Raw genomic sequence first — 16622 nt, 5'->3', positions numbered from 1 at the left:
TTTTATCCTGATATTAGAACCTTGTGTTCAGGTCCACACTTTATTTCTCACTGATGGAAACACCTCAATTCACTATCAGACAAATAAATGTAACACTTCATCATTTCTCTTCCAGTCTGTGTGAGTGTAATCTGACAGAGGAAAGCTGTAGAGTTCTGTCCTCAGTTCTCAGCTCAAACTCCTCCAGTCTGAGAAAATTGGACCTGAGTGACAATAAACTGCAGGATTCAGGAGTGAAGCTGCTCTCTGATGGGCTGAAGGATCCACACTGTACACTGGAGAAACTGAGGTACACTCACACACTCTCACACACTCTCACACACTCACACACACACACACACACACACACACACACACACACACACACACACACACACACACACACACACACACACACACAGTGTTTAAGCTGCTTTATAAATGTGTTTAGTGAAGGTGACTGATGGATAAACACTGAGAGATTTCTAACCTGTATCCGAGCTCATTGTGTTCAGGTAGACACTTTATTTCACACTGATGGAAACACCTCATTTCACTATGAATCAAATATTCATAATTTCTCTTCCAGTCTGTGTGTGTGTAACCTGACAGAGGAAAGCTGTAGAGTTCTGTCCTCAGTTCTCAGCTCAAACTCCTTCAGACTGAGAGAACTGGACCTGAGTGACAATAAACTGCAGGATTCAGGAGTGAAGCTGCTCTCTGATGGGCTGAAGAATCCACACTGTACACTGGAGATACTGAGGTACACACACACACACACACACACACACACACACACACACACACACACACACACACACACACACACACACACAGAGAGCTTTAATAAACACTACAACATCCAGTTCTCCTCTGTGGTAACTGTAATTGTAGTGATCTGATATATTGTCATTGTTGTGTGTGTGAGATGGAGAGTAAATGTACTGTATATAAAGATTTTGTGTAGTTCATGTTTTCAATACTAAAACTGAGTGTGTTAAGTGTGAGAAGGTTTTCTTTCTTGCAGGATGTTTAACTGCAGTATTACAGATGAAGGTTGTGCTGCTCTGGCTTCAGCTCTGAGGTCAAACTCCTCATCACACCTGAGAGAACTTGATCTGAGGATTAATAATCCAGGAGAATCAGGAGTGAAGCTGCTCTCTGATCTACTGAAGGATCCACACAGTAAACTGGAGACACTACAGTGAGTTACTGACTTACTGTCTCATTACTGTATGATATTGTGTAATATTCACTGTGTGCTGTAAAATGTCACATCTAATGTGTGTATTTATGCTTCTGTTGTTCATAAGCAATGTGTTTAAATGTGTCTGTAATTCTGTCCTGTTGTGTTTTTCAGCATTAAGGATAATATACTCACCAGGTCTGGTGTATGACAGGAGTCTCTCCTCAGACCTTTTTTCCAGGATAAAGCAGTTATGGTGGTGAAGCGTTAGAACACGTCCCACATTTCCAGCAGTTTGGGAGCTGAATCATTCATATTCAGATGTAGAAGATCCATAACAATAACTGTGACTGATCACATCCTTTTATCCTCTCAGCTACAACTTCACACTTTAACATCTTTTACAATCCAAAGTCAAATCCTTCAGCATCTACACACAACACAGAGATATCATCACATCATCACACTGATTACATAAATACACATCCATGTGTTACAGATGTTTATACATTATTTTTACCTCTTTAATTGTATCTCAAATTAGTTTCTCCACAGATGATTGACTCACAGTTCTGATCTTGATTTATTTATTTTCCTTTAAAATTCTCTTCTTTTCAAACCCTTTTCACCAAACACTTTTAAAATCTTTATTAACGTTCCTTTAAACATTAAAGGAATCTTCTTTTTTCGTTTTTGATCTATTTTTCTATATTTCTTCTTTCTTAATTTCCTCATGACATTTTTTATCTTGGTTGCATCTTGTTTTTACATAATTTAACTTCTTTTTTCACTCTTTCCACCACTTAGTTATTAAGATTTATTTGTTTCTGGCAAAGAAATACAAAAATGCCCGTACTAACCAGGCCCGACTCTGCTTAGCTTCCGAGATCAGACGAGATCAAGCGTTCACAGGTTGGTTTGGCTGCAACAAAACAGTTAATCGGCTTAATCAGTTAGACATGTAATTTTCTATTAAATAATAACAGTCTGTAATTGATTTCATAGGACTTTTGTATAAAATAAGTAGTGTGTGTTGTCAAGATTGAGATCCAGTGTGTATCACAATGACAAAAAGTCTAAAACAAATAAACATCCCATAATAACCTGTTAAAATATCCAGCAGTGTTTACAGTTAAAAGTCTCATAAAATATGTACAATTCGCCTGCATGAAGTGTTTTCTGTAGTGTGGGTTGTATCATTTTTATAATAAAGAAATCTTTATACACTGATGATACTATTCCATATTCCTGATAACCAGTACAATAAAGATTAAAGGCTCGACTCAATCCTCATAGCAGTGTTTAACAATATACCAACACTCTTTTGTTGGAACCTTTCTGTGTGTCTGTCATTCCTGGTCCTATTAAATATACCTGAACTGAATCCTGAACTGATTACTCTGTGAAATCTAACCTTAGACTGGCTCTTAACTCTGTACATCTGTGTACCTCATTTCATGTTTAAGCTGACATTAGTGATGATAGAGAAATAAGCTGACCAGCAGGGCTGAGGTGAAAAAAAACAATTCACCTAACTATTGCAATTCTTTTTAAAACAATTTTAAAATCGATTGTTTTACACCAGAATCGATTTATATTTACTTATTTTACTTTTCCTAAGAAGTGGTGGAGGGAAGTACCAATTTAATTCCAGCAGAGGGTGCAATGTATTTGTTGTTATCTATAGTATATGACATCATGTCATCAAGGTTCAAGCTGGTGCGAGAAGTAAAACCATGGTGGAGGCAGAGGGTCAAACCTCTTTGAAGATTCATGCTGCACCTTCACGATTTAAATATCGTTTGGAAACACTTTGGATTTTACACACTGCTGGAAAAACTGTGCTAGACATGACTAATACTGTATGTAAACACTGTCATTTACATTTACATTTACAGCATTTGGCAGACGCCCTTATCCAGAGCGACGTACATAAGTGCTTAAATCTCTAACAGTGAATACATTAATGCTGGCTCACTAGGTGACATATTTAAGATACCATGAGTTTAAAACATTTTTTCAAAGTTACAATGAAAAAGTGTCAAAGGTTGTTTTTTTTAATGCAAAAGATAAGGAAAGAAGTGCTAGTTGAAGTGTTTCTTGAATAAGTAGGTCTTCAACCGCCGCAATAGCCAGTGACTCAGCTGTCCGGACTTCTAGGGGAAGTTCATTCCACCACCTTGGTGCCAGAACAGAGAAGAGTCTTCTAGTAAACTTCCCTCTTACCCTGAGAGATGGTGGAACCATTCGAGCAGTGCTGGTAGATCGGAGGGTGCGGGGTGCAGAGCAAGGATTGATGAGGGCTTTGAGGTAAGAGGGAGCTGGTCCATTTTTGGCTTTGCAGCAGTTCAGTTTTGCTAGGATTGAGCCCACCCTCAGGTACGAAAGAGAAGATTAGTTGTGTGTCATCAGCATAGCAGTGGTAAGAGAACCCATGTGAGGAAATAACTTCACCAAGAGAGTGAGTAAACAGGGAGAGATGAAGAGGACCAAGTACTGAGCCCTGTGGGAAACCAGTGGCGAGTCTGTGTAAAAATGTGGTGAGTCAGCCAGGAGGTCTGTTGTAGGACATCAGAAGTGAAAAAAAGTAAAATATGACTGCACAAGAAACTGTTACTAACCATATTATATGTATTTTGTCTTATATCACACTTAAATATGGAGGTAATTTGTTCTGAAAATATCAAAGTGCCAAATTTTGTTATTGTTAGAGGTTTGACTTTCACTAAAGCAGACAAGGAGATTTTTGACAATCTCAAACAGTTTGGTTCAATCTCAAGATCAGTTGAAATGTGATGCGGTAGTGTCGGGAATTAAGAGCCCACCTCCAAGCTGACATATCAGAAGGGTGATTTATACTTATAACTGTAACTGTATCGTCAACTACTTTAACCAAATCCTTCTAATTATACTGTAATCAAAGTTGTTGAAATAGTGAGAAAACTCCTCAGACCTGGATGAGAATGAGCAAAGACTTCTTTATTGTGGACAATCAGTCATCCATTCCATTGAGCTCAGAGAAAACAAAAATCAATAAGTCAAAAAGGCACAACTGAAAAACCCAAAAGGAGCATTCACTTGTCACCAAAAACTTCTCTCTGGCAGAACAAAAGTTAAAGTATCAAAAGAAAATGAAGGAGCTGCAGCATCCAAGAAATGGTTTCACCGTCCAAGCTACCCCACGAAAAACACTCTGAACTTCCCCTCCAAATTTCCCTCAATATATACCCTGGCGCTGCTAAGCGCCTCCTATTTTTGATCCCTCCTACTCTCAGACAGGTTCCCATTATGTTTCAAGTTGTTCTCTGGGGCTCCGCCTAATCATTTACATGTTTCTTCCAAAATCCCCTTATTTCCCGAATTATCTCATACGCCCTCTCAGTGACTTCATATCCTGCCTTTCTGAATTCCCCTTACTTTCCAGAATCATCACCTGACCCTTGCTCATATACCCTTTTATGGATTTTCCTCCTTTCTTGATTTCCTATTATTTTCAGCCTTTTTCGCCATTGTATTAAAAAAAATATGCTTAAGAGAGCTTTACTTCCTTATTGTTATTACATTTGTTGCTCAGCCTTTTATGACAGACACTTCGTGGACTTATCTTCTCCTCAGCTACAATGAGTAAGTTTTCCTCATTTCTGCTCTTACTATTCTACTTGATTATATGTTTAAATGATTGCATGGTATCTAACTGACAAATTCTACTTTGTTATATTATATTGCTTTGCTGCTGTTGCTAAGCTTTGCTATGACTGTGTATATTGCTGGAGCCCTTAATGCTGGCTCTTTCTTACACTTTGTTAAACTTTTGACCTTTATTATGATCTCAGCCTGGCCTTCAGACTGGGCTTGCTCATTGCGTTTTTTAAGCCTTAGTTCCTCTATCTTATCAGGGCTACTCCTTTTTCCTCTTAGGTTCGCAGCCTCAGGGTCAGCCAATTCGCCCTGGTCACACCATCTGGATTTCTCGGTCTACTCCCTACAGGAGGCCAGTTCCTGTTGAGGTCATGGCCAGTTATCGCCGCTATCAGCTGCGTCATCTTTCTCAGGAGTTCTGCTCTTTCCTGGAGCGCCTGTCCTCCCCTACACTCCCAGATCACCCTCTATTGCCTTTTAACATCGTGCAGGCGCCTTTGACTCGCTCTTCTTCTACTCAAACACCTCTGCCCCCTATCCTGGTGGATCAAAGGACACAAACAGATGGTTGTCCTCATGCTGAACCCTCTTGCTCTAGGCTGACAACTCCTACCTCTCCTCCGCGTATCTCTTGTCCTCCCGTTGCTTATATTCGTCCCCTGGCAGCTCCTACCTCTCCTCCTCGTGTCTCATCTCCTCATTTTGGTTACATTCCCTCTCTCTCTCCTAGTTTGGCTTCTTCTCCCTCTAACTCTGAGCCTGGCTCCCCAGGCTTTGTCCCTTCTTCCCCTTCTCCTAGGCCTGGATCCCCAGACTATACTCCCACTTCTCCCAGGCCTGATAGCTCTGGTTATTACTAAGTTTGTTTGCAATAAACCTCTCTTTCTCTTTTATACTTCTCCTGAGTCCTGTGTGGTTTTTCTGCATTAAGTAACTACTCATTCTTATTATGACATCTGAGTTCTATACCCATATATCCTATGATATCAATCATAATAAGTCCTTACGTATGCTCCTCTGGGGCCTTTCTTAATACATCATAGAATTTTCACAACATCAGTAGACCATGTGTTAGTAACCCTGATATAATTTACCACATTACGAGTCTGTTTAGTGTCTATAGCAATGAAGTAGGTTTGGCAGCCACTTTTCTGTCTGAGCTTAAGAATTAGGCTAAAATGAGTGGTAAATCCTTTGAGGATGTTCTCAAAGAAGAGCTTGGTAGAGTCAATAGAGAGTGTGAACCAGTCGTACAAGCAAAGAAAACTCAAGAATTCACTTCCACTTCCACCAGCTCATGAATCTCTCTATGGCCAAAGATCAGCTCGAGAGCCAAATCATTGCTCCTATTCAAACCCTTTCCCTAATGCACAATCATACACAGAGCCAAAAGTCGTACCTCCTTCTACAGACAAGACTTTGCACCATTTTCAGTTATCCCCTGATCACCTGAATACTCAGATGTTCAACATGTAGTTGTGGAACACAGCGTTAAAAGTACAGAGATAGCTACACAACTTCAGTCTGCTGTTTGATTAAAGCTATTCTCAGGTAAGGTCCCTTGCCCCATCCATGAAGTTGATTATGACACATGGCGTAACAGTTTGCAGTTTCATATTACTGATTTCACCCTACCATATGTTGCATTAGTGAGGAGAATTGTGGATAGCCTGCTGCCTCTAGCAGCTAATGTTGTTAAACCATTAGGACCCCAGGCTTCCCCAAAAGCTTACCTGGATTTGCTTGATTCAGCACATGCAACAGTCAAAGACGGGGATGACCTTTTTGCAAAATTCCTTAATACTAATCAGAATCCTGGGAGAAGCCATCCAGTTTTCTGCAGCATTTACATATAGCTCTGGATACTGTTCTGAAGAAAGTTATTCCATCTGGTGATGTGAGCAAACAACTACTCAAGCAATTCTGTAGGGGATGCTGGAACAACGTTATAATTGCTATGCTACAGCTCGAGCAGAAGAAGCACCATCCCCTTACCTTCGCAGAGCTGCTATTTTTGCATAGGACAGAGGCATACAGAATAGCAGCCAAAGATAGAAGAATGAAGCAGCACCTAAGGCTTATGAAAGCAATTCTATTGTCTAACGCCCAAGTCATGTTTGCTCCTGAGGTAGATAATTATGATGTGACCAAACAGAATCATAATTCTTCCACAATGATGAAGCAGATCCAAAAACAAATAGCTGACCTCCAGGCCCAACTTGCAGCTTTCACCAGAGAAAACAAAAGTGACAAAAGAAAAGAAAATCAAATTAAGTGAAGCCCCCACATTTAGAAAACAAGCACAGACCAATCCTGTTGTAGAAAATAGAAAACCCAGGCCTTGGTATTGTTTTCAATGTGGGGCAGATGGCCATATTGCAGTACTAATCCTTCCAATCCAGTACTTGTTTCAGCAAACAGAAAAGAGCTGCAGAAAAAAAAACAAGAGATTTGGGAAAGGGCAAATATGGCTGAAGAGAAAGCATCTCACCCTTTAATAAAGTTGCAAATGGATCATCAGCCTTATGACGCTTCATTACAGGAGACTTTGCCACCGAGTGATCCAGCAGCTATCTTCCAGCTCGTGACGCAGCTTTCCGCCCAAGCTCAGCAGCTCGCTGGCCACCATCAGCAGTTGACATGTTGACAAGGCATTGGAATGGGCCACTGCGGTATGGATAGAGGACGGTACCGTGTTCCCCACCTTCGAGCACTTTCTCGCTCAGTTTCGCGCCGTCATCGACCACTCCGCTACAAGAGAGAGCGCAGAGGAGCGCTTGCTGGCCATTACCCAAGGAGATCGGCCTTTCACACCCTCGCTGTGGAGGCAGGCTGGGAGGAGAGACCCTTGAAGCTGCTATACCGGAAAGGCCGCTCGGAGAAGGACGCATCACACTCGTCACTCAGGACCTCAGGCTACAGGTGGGGGCCCGTCATCACGAACTCATCCGCTTTCACGTCATCCACTCTCCTCATCACACACTCATCCTGTGACTGTTGTGGCTCAAGCTTCACAACCCAGTCATCTACTGGTTGGAACTGCACATTTCGAGCTGGGGTAAGACGTGCGCCCAACACCTCCGACTTCAACTGAACACCATGACCACCGCACCTCCCGCCACCGATGTACCCAGCCTCCTGACAGAATACCGGGACTTTGCAGAGGCTTTCAGCATGGCCAAAGCCACCGGACTGCCACCACACCGACTGTACGACTGCGCTATCGAGCTCCTGCCTAACACCACCCCACCCAGAGGGAGAATTTTCCCTCTGTCACATCCGGAGTCGGCAGCCATGAATGAGTTCATCGAGGAGTTAAGGAAGGGATCCATTCAGCACTCCGTATCCCCAGCATCCTCAGGGTTCTTCTTAATGAAAAAGAAGGACGGGGGTCTCCGGCCGTGCATCGACTACCGAGCGCTGAATGAAATTACGGTAAAGTTTTGATATCCTCTCCCCCTCGTGCCATCGGCCTTTGAACAGCTGTTTTCAAAGCTGTTTGCTGTTTTGCTCTTTGCCTTTCGTGAAATTGTGTGTCTTAGATAGGAAGTTTGTGTCCCTACTGTGTTGAGCCTGTGAGTTTTGTTTTGTCTTGGTTCATGTTTATTATTTCATCTGATTGATTTGTTTGTGCTTGACCAATGCCTGATATACGACTACGATTACGGACTCTGTTTTTGACTTGTTAGCCACTAGATTTAATTATACACCTTTGCCTATAACATAGTGACAAGGTATGTAGGAGGAGCGACATACCGCCACACCATCATACCATACCATACCGCCATGTCATCTGGGTTGACATACAGCCATGCTGACCGAAATTCGCTCGCTGGGAACCAATTCGGGCAATTTTGACGGTAGATTGAGTACAATCGACAATTGTTTGGACAATATTTCTACCTCAGTTACCTCAATACAGGAAGCCCTTTATCCGGCAGGGTGGCATCAAACGAGTCGAGCTTAACCAAGGCTGAAGCGAGAATCTCCGCCGCTGAACAGAGCATGCGAACGCATGAGAGAAAAATCACATCTCAAACAATTAGCATTACTCCGAGCTAAAGTAGACGACCTGGAAAATCGAGGCAGGCTTAAAAACCTGAGAGTCGTCGGCCTACCTGAGAAGGCTGAGGGCTCTGAGCCTATCTCGCAGTTTCTCACCAGGATGTTGCCGAAGTGGCTGGACCTCGCAGCCAATCTACACTTTGAGATCGAGATAGCTCATAGATCTCTCGGCTCTGCTCCCGGAACAAACTGCGCTCCACGAAGTGTTCTGGTCTGCTTTTTACGTTATAAGGATAAGGAGATAATACTGCAAGCAGCATGGAAAAAATGCAACATCAGTCATGAAGGGTCTCAGCTGCGTTTCTTTCAGGACGTATCTGCTAAGGTGCTGAGGAAACGCCGGGAGTTCGACAATGTCAGGAGAACGCTGTCCGTGCGTGATATGTCCAGAGGCTTTGTTTATCCTGCTAATCTCCGCTGCCTTCACGGAACACAGATGCATCTTTTTTCCTCCCTGGCGGACGTGACAGAGTTTCTGAAGGCTTTAGAAGATAAGTAACGTTCGGAGATTACATCATAGGCATAAGCTTGATAAATTGAAACTTTTTTCTACACACACTCGAGTATCTTATGGTATTGACTTTCAATGATCCAAGGAAAACTTATTTTGAAGTGGATATGTGGCCGGGATAAGTTATTTTGCAATCGGGACTTTATTTCTTTATTTTACTAGCACTTTTATTTTATAATTGCTACAAGAAAATCGCTTTTGGTGAGGCCACACACTATTAGTTAAATGCTCACGCCTTGGACGTTGAACTTACGAGAAGGGAACTGGTGTGTAGGGCCCACGTGCCCCCTATGGGCACCATTCTGTATCAATACTGGGTATGTGGCCTTATTATCCTATGCTCGGTACCAGTCGGGTACAGTTTCGTTTCTATAGTTGTGCCTCGTCGGTTGGGGACGAGGCTGGAGGGTGGGTGGAGGGGGTTTTGGGTTCAGTATGTTTTGTTTTGTGTTTTGAAATGCAAAAACTTCCTTGGTCAGTTCTATACATGTTTCAGATGTAATACAGTCTTAATGCTTCGTTGTAAACTCTCACATTCTCACATTCACACAGGAAGCAAGCTGCACACAGGAAGCAAGCTGCACACAGGAAGCAAGCTGCACACAGGAAGCAAGCTGCACACAGGAAGCAAGCTGCACACAGGAAGCAAGCTGCACACAGGAAGCAAGTTGCACACAGGAAGCTCTCGCATCTTCCAATTTATATGCCTGGCTGAGTATTTTTTATTCAATTCCGAGTTATCTTGAGTCTACACTTTAACCTACTTACACCTTAATTCTTGACATCGTATTTACTTGTCCCACAGCATCAGCTTTTAGCCAACTAGCATAACTAGCCTGTTAGCTCGGCTACCGTTAGTACAAGCTCTCGCATCTTCCACATTTTCATTTCACAGACTGGAGTGAGAGGCAGGGAGTTGACCTGCTCAGTCCAGTGGCTCGCTCCCACCCTGCTCTCCTCCATGTCCTTTCTCATCTTTTAGAAGCAAGTGATATACAATAAATAAATAAATAAACAGGTTAAATAGTCCGCTTCTAGCCGGCTAGCACAACTAGCCTGTTAGCTCGGCTACCGCTACTACAATCTGTTGTACTTGCTCTGTAACATCATGTCGGTTACGGCTCTGCCTTTGAGTGCAGGTGAGGACGCATTGGAGCTGCACTCGGTAGAACTCCAGCTGGTTGCTGTGGAGGAGCAGATCCGTGAACTACAGGTGAAGCAGGCCAAGCTGCGGGATCGGAAAGCCGCGCTGAAAGCTCCCTGAGACTTCAACACCCTTGGCAGGAGCTGTTCACTCCGGCGCCAGGACACCGCAGGCCCTGGGTGCGGCAGAGGAGGACGCGTGCCGGTCCCCGGCCGAGGACCTCTCCCCCTCCACCACCGCCAGTCTTCAAGATCCCCACCCGGAACCGCTTTGCCCCCCTTCGCAAGACGGACTGCGACAACATGATCATCGGAGACTCCATCGTCCGACACGTCCGTGCTACGGTGGCTAAAGGTAAGGCTTGCACTCACTGCTTACCTGGTGCTCGTGTTCTTGATGTCTCTGCACAGGTACCTAGAGTCGTGAGCCTAAACACCAGAGCTGTGGTTCTTCATGTCGGTTCGAATGACACCAGCCTGAGGCAGTCGGAGATCCTGAAGAGGGACTTCAACACCCTGGTGGAGACGGTTCCCAGCACAGCGCCCACGACGAGGATCATCGTGTCTGGACCGCTTCCAACGTACCAGCGAGGAATTGAAAGGTTCAGTAGACTTTTTGCTTTAAATGAATGGTTACAGTCATGGTGTCAGGCTCAGAAACTACTCTTTATCGATAATTGGAATGTTTTCTGGGAGCGTCCTAGGCGATTAAGTGCTGACGGCCTGCACCCCAGCAGAGTTGGAGCGGAGATCCTCTCGGACCACATCTCCAGAGCGCTGAACACCTTCTGACTGGTAAACTACTCTTTAAATTTAAATCTCAATAGCCATCCTTCACCTCAGCACATTGACACAGAAAATGCACACATAGCTCACCCTATAGAAATTGTGTCTGTTCCCCGAGCAGTGAGATCCAAAAGTAAATACACGAGAAGTTCTCGAAATAATCTTACTGTAATTAGACCAGAAAAAATGCCAAAGAAACAAACAAAAACAGTTCTTAAGGTTTGGACTTCTGAACATTAGATCTCTTGCACCCAAAGCACTTATTGTAAATGAAATGATCTTAGATAATAGCCTTACTGCACTCTGCCTCACCGAAATCTGGATTAAACCAAATGAATACATCAGTCTAAACGAGTCTACACCATCAGGATATATCTATAAGCACGAGCCTCGTCAGACTGGTCGTGGAGGTGGTGGAGGTGGTGGAGGTGGTGTCGCCACTATCCTTAGTGATTACCTCACTGTTACCCAGAGAACACAGCATAGATTTAGTTCTTTTGAAGTGCTCGTCCTTAATGTTACACTATCTCACATAGACACGAAGAAGTCCCTGATGTCTCTTGCTCTAGCGACTGTTTACAGACCCCCAGGGCCCTACACAGTTTTTCTTAGAGAATTCACAGATTTTCTCTCAGACCTATTGGTTAACTTTGACAAAGCATTAATTGTAGGAGACTTTAACATTCATGTTGACGACACAAACCACGCTTTAGGACTCACATTTATGGACTTACTAAACTCACTTGGGCTCAAACAAAACATCACTAGTGCAACTCATCGACATAACCACGCACTAGATTTAATAATATCACACAGAATAGAAGTCGCTGATATAGATATCATACCTCAAAGTGATGACATCACAGACCATTACCTCATAATGTACACACTACCTATAGAACAGACTAACTATGTCTCACCACGTTATCGACTCGGTAGAACCATTATCCTGACCACCAAAGACAGATTCACAAATAACCTGCCTGATCTGTCTGGACTTCTTACTGTACCCTCAAACTCAAACGACCTAGATGCAATGACTAACAGCATAGACGCTATATTCACTAGCACATTAGACACTGTTGCCCCAGTCAGATTACAGAAGGTTAGAGATAAAACACTTGCACCATGGTATAATAGTCATACTCACACCCTCAAGAGGGAGACCCGTAACCTCGAACGGAAATGGAGAAAAACCAAATTAGAGGTTTTTAGAATAGAATATAAGGACAGTATGTCCAGCTACAGACAGGCTCTAAAAGCTGCTAGGGCTGAGCACCTGAGCAAACTCATAGAAAATAACCAGAACAATCCCAGGTTTTTATTTAGCACAGTGGCTAGTTTAACAAAAAAACAGAAATCTGAACACACTATTCCATCACATTTCAGTAGTGAGGACTTTATGAGATTCTTCACTGATAAAATCGAAAGTATCAGGAATAAAATAGGTGACGCTCAACATATGAGAGCAACCAGTGACACAATCTCACCTAAGGCTTTACACAGCTTTACAAGTACAGGACAGGAAGAGTTAGATAAACTTATTACTACAGCTAAATCAACAACATGTTCACTAGACCCCATCCCAACTAAACTACTGAAAGAAGTGTTACATAAAGCTGGTGAGCCTCTTCTTAATATCATTAACTCCTCGTTATCTTTAGGTTACGTCCCGAAGTCTTTTAAGTTGGCAGTTATTAGGCCACTCATCAAAAAACCTAACTTAGATCCTAACGAACTATCAAATTACAGACCTATCTCACACCTTCTATTTATGTCTAAAATACTTGAAAAGGTTGTGTCTGTTCAACTGAGCTCCTTCTTACAGGAGAGCAACATCCTTGAAGAGTTTCAGTCAGGTTTCAGGCCCCATCATAGCACAGAAACTGCACTTGTTAAAGTTACAAACGACTTGTTCTTAGCTTCGGACCAAGACTGTATGTCACTATTAGTTCTACTTGACCTCAGTGCTGCATTCGACACTATAGATCACAACATTCTTCTAGATCGCTTACAATATTACACAGGTATTCATGGTCAGGCTTTAAGCTGGTTTAGATCCTACCTGTCTGACCGATACCATTTTGTAGAATTAAATGGTGAATCCTCCAGTTTACTACCAGTTAACTATGGGGTCCCTCAAGGATCAGTTCTAGGACCTCTGCTTTTCTCTATATACATGCTTCCATTAGGGAACATTATTAGAAGACATGGGATTAGTTTCCATTGTTATGCTGATGACACACAGTTATATATCTCATCAAAACCAGATGAAATAGCCACAGTGTCCAAATTAACTCAGTGCCTTAGAGAGATAAAAGACTGGATGAGCTGCAACTTTCTACTGTTAAACTCCGATAAGACAGAAATACTACTCATAGGTCCAAAAACCAGTGCACAGAAACTCTCACAACTTAACTCCCATTTAGAGGGATGTACTGTTACTAGTAGCTCGACAGTGAAAGACCTGGTGTTATACTAGACAGTAACTTGTCTTTTAAAAATCATATCGCTCATACCACCAAAACAGCCTTCTTCACCTTAGAAATATTGCCAAGCTGAGAAACATCCTGTCTGTATCTGATGCTGAGAAGCTAGTTCATACCTTCATGACCTCTAGACTGGACTATTGTAATGCATTACTAGGTGGTTGTCCTGCATCTTTAATAAATAGGTTACAGTTAGTCCAAAATGCAGCTGCCAGAGTTCTCACTAGGACAAGAAAGTATGACCTTTAACCCCAATGTTATCATCTCTACACTGGCTACCTGTTAAGTATAGAATTGACTACAAACTGCTGCTACTTACGTACAAGGCTCTTAATGGTTTAGCTCCCATGTATCTAACTAGTCTTCTAACACGTTACATTCCTTCACGCTCTCTGAGATCACAAAACTCAGGACTTTTGGTAGTTCCCAGAATATCTAAGTCTACTAAAGGTGGTAGAGCGTTTTCGTATTTAGCTCCCAAACTTTGGAATAGTCTTCCTGATAGTGTTCGGGGCTCAGACACACTTTCCCAGTTTAAATGTAGATTAAAAACTCATCTCTTTAGTCAGGCGTACACATAATACATCCCATAATATCATGCACCAGTACATCAGACCAGCACATTTTTATGAACAGCAGATATGTTAATCCCTTTCCACTGCTTCTCTCTTTGTACCTATCCCGAGGCATCCAGACACTGTACCAGCTCCCAACGTCCTCTGTGGGACGAAGCCTTTGGACGTCCACTGAGCCGAGGCCGACTCTAAAAATCCTGAGACATCTCCAGTTAGACTCTTTGGTACTCAGGAGATCAGAAGTCCTTGAACCTTACACCAATACAACATTTAACTGACTTTATATTACAATCACACCCCCAGTGTCACCCATATGAGGATGGGTTCCCCCTTGAGTCCGGTTCCTCTCAAGGTTTCTTCCTTTACCAATTTAAGGTAGTTTTTCCTTGCCACTGCTGCCTGAGTTACCTCAGACTTGCTCATAGGGGAATAAATACATACACATTGTGAACTATTTATATTTAATAATAGTCTAGAATTTTTATTCTGTTAATTCTTATTTATTTTATTATTCGTTAATTCCTTTATCATTAATTATGTTTACCTTCTGCTCTGTGTTTATGTTCTGTAAAGCTGCTTTGAGACAATGTCTATTGTAAAAAGCGCTATACAAATAAACTTGAATTGAATTGAACTGAAGTTAACAATTTAACTTTCTTAAACCAAACAATGTTAATTAAGGTGATAAATCAGAATCAGAATCAGAATCAGCTTTACTGCCAGGTCTGTTTACACATGCGAGGAATTTGTTTTAGTGACATAATCTCCACAGTGTAACAGAATGACATATGTAGTATAGATTAAATTGTATGTACACATTTACAGGTGTGAAAATGTGCAGTTTAAATAAACATATGAAATATACATATGCAAATAAGTATACAATATATACAATTTGTATGTACACATGAATTTGTGAAGTGTGCAGTTGAAGTAAACAGTACAGACAATATGTATGCATGTATGTACAGAGTGCAAGTATGAAATGTGCTATTGAGGTATACATAGTGCAAATATTATGTGTTGTGTGTTCCATGGTGTTAAATGTTCATCAGGTGGATTGCTTGAGGGAAGAAACTGTTCCTATGTCTGGTCGTTCTGGAGCTCAGGGCTCTGTAGCGCCGACCAGATGGTAACAGTTCAAAGAGGGAGTGTGCTGGATGTGAGGGGTCCTGAGAGAGGGAGGGTGCTGGATGTGAGGGGTCCAGAGTGAGTGTGCTGGATGTGAGGGGTCCTGAGTGAGTGAGTGTGCTGGATGTGAGGGGTCCAGAGTGAGTGTGCTGGATGTGAGGGGTCCAGAGTGAGTGTGCTGGATGTGAGGGGTCCAGAGTGAGTGTGCTGGATGTGAGGGGTCCTGAGTGAGTGTGCTGGATGTGAGGGGTCCTGAGTGAGTGTGCTGGATGTGAGGGGTCCAGGGTGAGTGTGCTGGATGTGAGGGGTCCGGAGTGATTGACTTTGCCCTTTTGCACACTCACTCAAAGCCTGTGTTCTCCATAATAATAGATGGCATTGTGTTACACACACACACACACACACACACACACACACACACACACACACACACACACACACACCAGAGCTGGGGGACTCGAGTCACATGACTTGACTCGAGTCGGACTTAAGTCGCAAATTTGAGACTTTTGACTTGGTTGACAAATATTAAAAAAAGACTCGACTTGACTTTGACTTGACATTCATGACTTGAGACTTGACTTGGACTAGAGTTAAGTGACTCGAAATAACTTGTTTTTTGTTTTCATTTTATCTTTTTGGTCAATTTTGTTTTTAATTGTTTACGCACACAAGAGCAGAGGGAGAGCGCACTAACTGTAACATGGAAGGCGCTACACCAAAAATAATTAAGTTCGGGTACCGGGATTTTGTGCAAGCTGAGAAGAGAAGAACAGCAGAATGCGACCACATCGCTCACAATGGAATGACAAAGTTCTATCAAATTAAATTTTTTGCAAGCACAATGTAGTGTAAATGGTTGGTCACTGTTCATGTGGAAATGTCAGCTTTTTTGCAATAGCTCTTATAATTGGTCTTCAGTGTTAGGCTTTGAGTGAAAAGAGTATGGATTTTTATGGGGATGCACATATATATAAAAAACATACATATAGATATAAAAATAAAAAACTTCAGAGTTGCAAGCACAGACATAATTCTTGTCTCGCATGAACAAGCACACACATTCAATGGGACAGTTCACCCAAAAAAAAAAAAAAAAAAAAATCTTTTATAATTTT

General features: G+C 42.3%; 1 protein-coding gene across 1 annotated transcript in view; it reads left to right on the top strand.

Moving 5' to 3' along the window:
- Positions 1-16622, top strand: part of LOC125141228 (NLR family CARD domain-containing protein 3-like) — a gene marked incomplete at its 3' end in the record, with an annotated part of 61051 nt that overhangs the window by 13984 nt on the left and 30445 nt on the right. Inside the window, exons 7-8 of the mRNA XM_047814002.1 lie at positions 569-742; positions 1007-1183. Of these exons, the coding sequence (XP_047669958.1) occupies positions 569-742; positions 1007-1183 (351 nt within the window). The remainder of the gene's footprint in view (positions 1-568; positions 743-1006; positions 1184-16622) is intronic.

This window comes from Tachysurus fulvidraco, chromosome 5 (assembly GCF_022655615.1).
Source record: "Tachysurus fulvidraco isolate hzauxx_2018 chromosome 5, HZAU_PFXX_2.0, whole genome shotgun sequence".
Classification (NCBI taxonomy): domain Eukaryota; kingdom Metazoa; phylum Chordata; class Actinopteri; order Siluriformes; family Bagridae; genus Tachysurus; species Tachysurus fulvidraco.
Note: the sequence above shows the minus strand (reverse complement) of the source record. Positions and strands in the feature narration are given on the sequence as shown.